Here is a 10,187-nt window from a genome sequence, read left to right as displayed (position 1 = left end):
GATATAATTATGCTATATTTAAATATTTTATGGTCAATAAAAGTATGTAAATACATTTTTAATGAAAAGGTTTTCTTTTAAATCTTATGAGTTACTTTTATTTGGGTTTTATGACAATTTATTAATTGTTATATTAATTGTAACAACTTTTTATAGTCACTGTTAAAAGATTCCATTTAAAATATAAACTTATATGTCTCTACTTTTATCCAAAATTCATTGATAAATAAAGATTTTCTTTTTTAAAATAAATTATTAAATAATTCTGACAACTTTAAGCAAAAATATAAACTTAAACTTCATTCACTGTTTGCAGTGACCTCAGACTCGACGGTGGGCTATTCGACAATCTTTTTGCACAGTTAAAGCAGTTCACAACTTGGTAGCGAAATCTGTTTCTAACTTTCTAGTGCGCTGTATTACCGATTGTTGATTAACGAACGATTATGGAATTTTTACAAAAAAATGTAATGAAAAGTATTCTATGAAAAATACTTAATTCCTTATAATCAATATTAAACAATGAAATGAAGAATATATGTTGTATATAACTTATTTTCCTTCAAATCAAGGTTCATAAGATACCAGTTGTCAGTAAGTATGATTTTTATTAAACTTTTCTTACTTTCAATAATTTTTATATGAAATACAATTTTAAGAATCATTAATATTGTTCTATATTATTATTACACATTGTACAACAAATTTTTCTTTCCAAATTTCTATATGCCATTATTAACGTTCCATTTCACTTCTAGTGAATTATTATAAACAAATAAATAAGAAAGTTAAAAAGTTTATACCGCTAGAGGAAATATTAAAAAAGGTTTATTAATTTTGTATGTTAAAAAAATTGGAAACAGGGGTTTATAATTTCATTTATGCAACAGAAATGTACCTACTAAAGACAAACCGAAGTGGTTTGAGTAATTAGTAATTTTCCATACACAGGAAATTATAAATCCCTAATGAAGGCTGATAAACAATGACTCTCTATCAAGCTTAGTCACGTGACACAGGATGAAATTGTGAAAATTCACGACGATGGATGCAACATCCTTCTTTTCATTTAAAGATGAAAGAAACGAAGCTCGTTTCCTCCTTAAATATCTGACAAACGTTGTAACGCACACTGGCATAATTCACCGTAGTCAATAGCATCCGTGGTATGTAATACGTTCGATGAGACATTAATATAATACATACATGGGAAGAAATACAAATGAGTGACAATTTATCCCGTGACTTGCTGAAATGCTGCAAGGTAGCAAATTCAATGATTGAGAAACCACCAGACAGTAGACTGACAGCTACGTAAGCTTTTGAGGTAATGCAGTCACGCAAAAATTCTTGCTATGTCACGTAAGTGCGTAACTCACTTCTATATCTCAACATTACATAGGAAATGAATTCATATTTCTAAAAAAAATGATTAATAAATGCTCTATTTCAAAATGGAAATAAAGATATCCATAATAAGCTTTTTTCCTATAAAATATAAAACCTATAAAATGAATATAGTTAATTTATTATACTGATTTTTATCGGATCGGACTGAATATGGTATACGCTGTACCGATAATTGGTAACGAGCACTCAATGATGTTTGAACAGTGCTATAGCCGAGGCGTTCTATGTCATCAATGACTCATTAATGTGCTCGATATTTCATTAGAAATGATAAAATATGTATCTAGGGTGGGAAACACTTTACAAGGTGCACATGGAGCGTTACAACTATAATATAATTGTATTTATCGTACGTTTCCCGTGAAGTGTTAAAATTTACTTGCGAAACACCTCAAGGAAATTCTTACACGCGACATTAGTTCCATAAAGGAAATCAAAGTTTCTCACTGTTTATTTCAATAGCTGTATATTTCTGTGATTGCATATTTCATGAGAATATTTTATCAAATATATTTTTAAAAAATGAAATAAAATTATTTCAATTTTAAACGTTTAATTTTCTTTAACACTAGAACTACTGTAACAGTCAAAATGACTGGCTTCGATTTTTTTGTTTCGCAATTATAAGTACCTTAAAACCATTGAATATTCGAAATGATCTTCAAAATAAATAGTTTCACTTGCATACTATAATGAATGTCTGAAGAAACTGAAAATAATCTACTGTTACAATTTTTATAGGAATTACATATTAATCGTATGAGATTTTCAGTAGTCCTGGTGTTAAAGATATAAAAATATAATGTCATAAATATACATGTGACGTTGACAACAAACGCGTTAATCCTATGGTAACTATTTACACATAATTGATACTTGTGCATTACATTCCCGGTACCATAAAACAATCTCTGGAAGTTGTAATTTGCATAAACGTCTGCAGCGTAATTATGAAATGTTTGACAACTACTTTCCTTTGCCCCTAAGTACTCTCTTATGTCCCAAAGATTATCCATTCATACCGTTTCGTAATTTTCGAGGCGGTTTGCATGGACGCAATTAGCGTCTGGATCCCTGCTGAAAAGTCATGGAATTTGAAGAACATTTTCGGGATTGCGAAACACTGAAAACGGAATACAATTGTTTGATTCCCATAGGAAGAATGCGAGTTGTTTCGCTAGTAATGATGTAGGCGTGCCGGTTGAACGTATACGTGGTAATGTTCGGCCTACAGTTGCGTTACAATTAACACCGTACTCGCTAACCTCTTCCGGAAAGTCTGATTCTGAACCATACTTCTTTAAATATATACATCTCTCCACGGGCGGTTGAAACAAGCATGCTGTTATTATCTTGGTCAATTCAATTACATAATGCCGAGATTTTGCTCGAAAGCGCGCTCAGATTGATGGATTTACACGCCTACTTGACTGAGAAACCATTGCTGCAAATAATAGTTATGGATATTCAATGACGGTAATTAATTTCTTCCGCTTGGCTCTTGTAATTAAGACACAATCTACTTAGATGCATAGTTTCCTTGGTTAGTGTAATCGAAGAAAAATTGCTTTATTACATTGGAAGTGCGAATTATTCGTATATTTTAGTAACTTCTGTTCATATGTTATTGTATTGACTCCTTACGTGCGCATTAATCGCAGTTTATCATAAATTCTTATAGAAATATCATTTACATTTCATAAGTAAAAGAATATTTATGCATATTATACCAATATAAAATGTATACTACTTTTTAAATAAATAATGACTTTAGAGATATTGCTTTGATTTTTTAATTTTAAATTATAGTTTTAAGTTTCAAGATTAATTTGAAAGTACAATTGTCAAATCAAAATTCTGATTAAAATGCTGCAATTAAAAAAAGTCACTTTCAAACAGTCATTCACAAACGAATATTATTTAACATTTGAAGTAGAAGTTGTTCACAAAGTGAAGTCATAATTGCGAAGTTAAGCAATGCATGCACCTTAAAATTATAAGAAACGTGTTGGAATCAGCAAAGAAAAATAGCAGGCAACGACCATTTGCGAGAAACCCCAGGTACACCGAGAAAGAGATATACAACCGATAGGTCCAACAGAAGGCATATCAAGGTGGCATCAAAAAACCATGTACGAAACTCCGAGGAAATTGCATGATGTAATAATTGTCCTGTGGGAGTGTCTAGAATAGAACGAATACCACAATAAGAGTGTTGCACACTATGGGAACTATTGTTACAGATTTTACAGTCTACTACTGTTCTTGCCTGGCCGAGGACTCCCACGTGGCTTTCACTTGTGTCCCCGCTGGTCCAAAACTTCGTGTTCCATTCTGTCGTCGCTACTTCCTCTTTATCTCTGCCAAGGAAACTTCCGCTCTTTCTTATCCAACGTTTTATGTATACTTTCATCGTGATCCTTATCTACCGACAAATCATTAATATCCTCTAATTGTTCTTCTCTTTCCAACGTTTCTTTTCATTCAATTCGATTATTCGATTCACTACGGCAATTATATTACTTTAAATGTCTTGTACCCAAAGGATCCTCAAAATGTTATTGCCTAAAGAAAAACATTAGGGTACGTTCAAACTATTGACCAAGGATTGAAAATGATGATATAATGATTTATTGAATTAATCGATCAATTTGCTGCTGAATTTAATTATCAAATGTAAGATAACAATAATTTACTTGGTACTTATTGTTCAATTAATAAATACATTTATAGAAATAAGGTTTCTCTTGCTTCTATGAACATAATTCAAATAAAAATCTTCTTATTTATAAATATACTACGATTATAATATAATTATCCTTTACTTATTACCGAAATAAATTAATATTAAAATACTGTTGTAAAAACTGGAAAATTATCTTTTGTTTATATAGAATTCAGTTTAAGAAACGCTTGATGAGTGCTCATTATTCTTTTTCGTAATGAACGTTTAGGGGTCATCACCGTTGAATGTGTGGCAGGAGTATGGTAGCAGGACGCGGTGGAAAGGGTGGTGGATATCTAGTGTGTCACTCTATATATAACGGTGAGCAGCACCCCACGCGATATTAACAACGTTCACCGCATCCGCGGTAACATGGTTTCCAGTTACAAGGTACTTACTCTTCCCAGCTCCTACGACTTGTGTTTAGCAACGTGTACTGCACCGTGCAATCGAAATTGTCTCTAATGAATAATTCTAAATGACCAAACAATTTGCAATTACAAAAGCAGACTATGCGGGACTTATTCAGTGATTATTGTGATTATTCTAGTGTAACGCTGGTTCGCGGCAGTGTTTTCTTTAATTGATCACGAGTGTCACATGTTTCAGAGAAATTGTATAAAACATAGTGCAAAGTGGTTGGCAGTGTTCTAAATCTGTATTGTTTTGCGATTTTCTAACTTTGTCGACGTCTACTTAAACGTTGGCGCGATCTAAACATTCACATTTTGTTAGGAATATATATATACATGCTAATAAAATCTTCGGTGATTTGTAAATTTTTAATATATTATTACTACATCTACTTGTTTCACAAACACAATTTATTTGTTAATATATGTTCAACGAAAAAGTTAACCAGAAGATGCTAGAGGTAACACGGACATGATGGCTATAATACGAAAATTTAACAATGGCGTAACAGTCTAACAATTTTTAGAATTAATTTATGTTCTTTTTAGTTATTACTCATTAAATTAATGTTTACCTAATTCAATGCTTTCTATTCAAGTAACGAAACATGATTGGGAAATATCATACAACAGTGTAAAAATTGGATCTTAATTTACGTTTCATATTTCACATTCAAAAAGTCAAAAATTTGACTAGAAAATTTTATTCATTAAAGGACAAATTAAATGGCTTGTTTTCTAAGAAATTCGTGTAATCTGCCTGTAGATATCAACACCACCGACTTTTAAGATGACAACATGGCTAATGGCAATTTTCTGTCTGGCAACTGCTGGTTGCTCAAACGTCACGGATCAGCAAACATCTGAGACACATCACGATCAGCAGGTAGCGATCTTGAAACAGATCAGAAAAGTGAACGAAGACGGTTCTTACACGTACGGCTACGAGGCGGGCGATGGATCATTCAAGGTAAGAGTCAGCTGCTGCTGTACCGTTTCATGCAAAAGGCATGAAATGGGCGTAATCTATTACTTAATACTCCTACAAACGGTTCACTGTTTACGTAACCCAGTTTAAATATAAACCAAGCACTTCGTGAATAATAAAAATCAATTCTATTATATGTCAATCACTTATTGCAACATAAACAATGAATGGTTTCTGTGAATAAGTAACTGAGTTCAATAGAAAGATTTATTAACATGTGAAGTGGAAAACTATTGTATTGTTTCTTTTTGAAAATAACATCTTTAAAAGATGTATGCATATATTTTAGGATCAGTAAGATTTTCTGATTATATATACATAAATTCAAATAAATCAATCGTATCTGAGAAATAAATAATCAGGAAATATTACCTAATATAACATAAAAAATGAAAGAAGAAGTTATGTTAAAAGAATTGATAAGAAAAAGTAGAAAATAAAATGATTTTTACGATGACCATAAGAAAATTTATAATTTCTTTGTAACAGTATATTTAAAGATTTTATTAAATTAATTAATTCTGTTTTAAAAACAGTATTATTTACACTAAAGAACACACTTTACGGAAAGCTTAAGTGAACAATGTCTGAACGCAAGAAATGATTGTCAGGTCGAGAGTCGCGACGTTCTAGGCAACATCAAGGGTACGTTCGGCTTCGTCGACGCCGACGGTGAAATAAAAAGGGTCTCGTACTCTTCCTCTAACGGGACAGGGTTTAAAGCAACCACCGTGTCGCCATTGCAGGAACACGTGTCTGTCGTCCAGAGCATACCCCGTGCGAATCGTACCACCACGACCAAGAAGCCAAACATCGTCTACTCGTCATCCACAGAGCCAACCACTAAATCATCAGTGGTTCAATCCATACCGCGTAACAGAAAAATAACAACCACCTCAACCACAACGACATCAACGACCACCACCGAGCAGCCAAAATCGATATTCGGTCATTACCTAAAAGGAACTGGTAAAAGTAGACCAAGATTCGTGATCAATGGCCAACAGAGGCCTTTAGTGATCGAAGAAGAAGGATTAGAAGACGAAGACTCCCAGATAAACCGTCCCAGCACAGAAGACAAGACCTCCAACTACAGAAGAATCATCTTTGCTAAGAGACCAATTGATCAAACTCTGCGACCAATTTCAGACGACTTCGTGGAGAAAGACGAAGAAACTAAAGTGACAACTGGGAATACCCTAAGAAGACAACTGCACGATGAAACCACGAAGTCTAATCCAATCGTTGAAACTAGCAACGATGATCATTCTGATGTCTACGGTGGTTCTCTATCAACAACACGTCCTCTGTTTACTACAACCACACCACCAAGAGTTCTCCAACGTGTCTCGCCTAATAGGATCGAAAGACCAAAGGTCTACGTGAATCGTGAAAACCTAGGACCAGCGAGATTCGAAAACGTCAAGTATGACAATTCCAGGGCATACGAGGCAGAAGCAAAAGCTACTAGAGACGATCCTCGCATTCCAGGACGAGTACCAGAATCCAGAGACTTCATTCGACAAAGCACCGAACCTGTTTTCGTCAGACAGCAACCTGATCAGTATCTACGTGAACTTCCAACGGGACGAATTTTACTGCCAACACAGCCAAACATTGAAGACGACCCAGCTTATAGACAAATTCCAGTCAACAGAGTCTTGCTGCGTCCTCTGCCAGGTCAACAAGCAATTTATTCAACCACTACCGACGCAAATATTCATTACCTTACGGAAAGTCCTTTGCCAGAGCAAGAAGAGGATCCTAGAGTAGCTGTGACACCAGGATACATACGACCTCGGCCGTTCCCGAGACCAATGATCTACCCAGAACCTGATCAGAGACCTAGACCAGTCCTGAGACCAGTTCCTCAGCCAGTGACATCAACAATGGACGAAAGAGAATATCAGTCAACGCCTGAATATCCTTACAGAGGCACCACTCTAGCTTTGCCTCCGGAGCCACCGAATCCTATCGCTCCTCCGCTGAGTCGTAGAGACTTTCAGATGCTACTGAGGAGGCTACTAGTTAGTCAGTATGGTGTCCAGGCTTTGTCTTACCCGAAGACGTACTTAGAGGATGCTTTGTACGATCAGCAACCCTATCCTTCTTATCAACCTGGCTACCAAGCACCAGCTCCTAGGCCAGACGTCGCTTATGATCCTCAACTGGCTCTCCAATATGGCGACCGGGTGCCTATCAGGCGTCCTGTTTATTCCAGAGCTTTGAGTCCTGTTTATCAACCACAGCAGTATGAAGAATACAACGATGGCAGGTACCCTAAGAGAGTTTATAGACAGAAGTTCTATACTCAAGAAGTTGCTGACGATGGAGACGAGATTTTGCCAGCGCCTATTAGGGAGGCTCTGTTGCTAAGAATGCTGCAGTTAGCTATTAATTCTGAACGACCTGCTATGATGACTACTCCGATGATCACTACGACAACACCGGCTTCTAGGTACAGGAAGACTGGACCGATCAGAAGTGTTCAGATTATTACCAACGAGGAGGACGAGAAGGAGGAAATGAAGAAGAAGATGTAATGGCTAGACTTCGATGATAAATTTTTCATTGTTTATTGGACGAAGTTTTACTCGTTTACGGATTGACGTCGGGATGGATTGACGTTCGATAGCGGATAAAGTAACTGGAGACTTTACTATGTTTATAGTTCAGCTTTATAGACAGGCACAATAAAAGTATAGTACAAGGTATCTAGTTACGGATTTGTAGTACACGTCGTGGAATGTTTGCTCCGTGGAGAAACGGTGCTAATTGACAATAAGTTCTACTGCAAAGTATGTATTTGTAGTGTGTAACGGAACTTATTACATTGAAAAATTTCGAAGATTCCGAATGAAGAATTTGGGAGTATAACATTTAGATTGTTTCATAAATTTCACTCTTCGTTTTTTTGAATTATTTATTTTTCTTTTAATGATATATTAGAAGATGATATCGGATACCATAATTTCCATGAAATAGGGTATTTCTTTTACGACAAGAGTTTCGCATTTAGAAAGTACATTGTTAAATGGAAATCAAGTATAACAACACACTATTTATGTAACTTTCACGTGAAATATGTATGAATTTATATACATGAATCGTGAAATAAATCTTCTTTCATATACTCAAGAGATCGATTAAAAGGACATAAAAAATTGTACTATTAATCCTTGTGCATTGATCAAATTCTAGACTTGCTTGCCTGTCGGAAACTTGCAGTTACATATTTCAGTGAGCATCATCGTATTTTTTTAATCTTGATAGACTTTGGATACCATTGTTACGCGAAGGGAACGCAAGGGTTAAGTACTTTTCTAATAATATTCACACACTGAGATTATTTTCAAATACAAATAATGAGTAATATTTGCCAAAGCGAAAACACGAATTCTCTATCCGCTTTAAGTTTTCTTCTATTTTTCAAAAAGAAACGGTTGATAGAAGCAATTTAGGCATCAATAACCAACATAGAATGGCCAATAGTACAAACCAGAGACGATCGTTTCCATCTGACTGAGAAACATCGCACTGGAATGTCGTGGGAACAAGGAAATATATGGTTGATAGACAAACGTAGCGGCACGGTTTTCACGGAATCGGTTTGAATCGTCAGCGAAACGAATCGCATTCTCGGAAAGGGAAATGTCCTGCGTTAGCCGTGCAACGATTTTCCGCACGACAACTTTCCAAGTATCTCGCAACGCTCGTTTTTTGCTGTCGAGTCAGATCGTCGCTGCCTTTAAAATCCCTTCAACGTGAGAGCAATTAAATGTGCGTATATATGGTCAAGCGAGTGCTTGGGGTCGCTTACGTTGATCTTGCATATACATAGCCGCGTCCCACTGTGTCACGTTACGTTATAGTGTAGACTTTTCCAAAGATGATCGCTAGGGTCACCATAGGAGCACTGAAGAAAAGTACTATAGTTTAACGGCACCGTGCATTTAACGTTACCGTCGACACTTTAGATTCGATGGAAATCTAATATGTACCAAATACATTATACTTCAAAATAGAATAAATTAAAACAACTCAATCGAATAAATTATTGAAAAAAATGAAATAAGAAAGTTTGCTGAAATTTTATACTATTCTAACCAAGTTAGTTTACAGTCAGCACTCATCTATCATTGAATCTAAAAATGCCGATAATAATATTGAATGTACTTGGCCTGGACACAAAATCCTCTTTTAGATTTTGTTTCATTGTAAATACAACTTCATATGAACTAGTGTAATATATAAATATATACGTTTGAATAAAACGAGATAGATTGTAGATAGGGTGGTGTGAGAATTCATTTCGTAAGCCTCTGAGAGCCGGCTCCCCGAGAAAGAATAATAACATATCTGCGGTGAGTAATTAGCATCGCGGGTTGCGACATTTCGCAGTCGGATATTACGGACTTGTTAGGTGCCTCGTATTTGTTAGGTGCTACTGCCTGCAGCACGGCTGGCACGCTGATGGCGTAGACCATGGGATTTTGCACGTGGTTTCCACGTATTCAGAACCCCGACTGTCTCTTGCCAAATCTCTGGATGGAGACACTGCCACGGGAAAGTCTTGCTGTACGTCTCTGCGAAAAAAAACTGACAAGTGAGCTCTTGTCAATGAAGAGTTACACGAATACTGTTATTTTCG

The 10,187-nt window shown here is 35.5% G+C and overlaps 1 protein-coding gene across 1 annotated transcript; it reads left to right on the top strand.

The window, feature by feature from the left end:
* The first annotated feature begins 4,507 nt into the window (after positions 1–4,507).
* On the top strand, positions 4,508–8,344 carry LOC116427814 (uncharacterized). Its single transcript, XM_076370512.1, has 3 exons — positions 4,508–4,525; positions 5,339–5,518; positions 6,283–8,344. The coding sequence occupies exons 1-3, from the start codon at positions 4,508–4,510 to the stop codon at positions 8,077–8,079; spliced, it is 1,995 nt and encodes a 664-aa protein (XP_076226627.1). The 3' UTR covers positions 8,080–8,344.
* Positions 8,345–10,187: the final 1,843 nt, after the last annotated feature.

The sequence above is a fragment of the Nomia melanderi genome, chromosome 9 (assembly GCF_051020985.1).
Source record: "Nomia melanderi isolate GNS246 chromosome 9, iyNomMela1, whole genome shotgun sequence".
Classification (NCBI taxonomy): Eukaryota; Metazoa; Arthropoda; class Insecta; order Hymenoptera; family Halictidae; genus Nomia; species Nomia melanderi.
The sequence above is the reverse complement of the archived record's forward strand: the minus strand, read 5'-3'. Positions and strand labels throughout refer to the sequence as shown.

Excerpts from the sequence above, each read along its gene's own strand:
- LOC116427814 (XM_076370512.1), top strand. Across the intron at positions 5,519-6,282 it reads CGGGCGATGGATCATTCAAG|GAACACGTGTCTGTCGTCCA; the intron begins GTAAGAGTCAGC and ends TCGCCATTGCAG.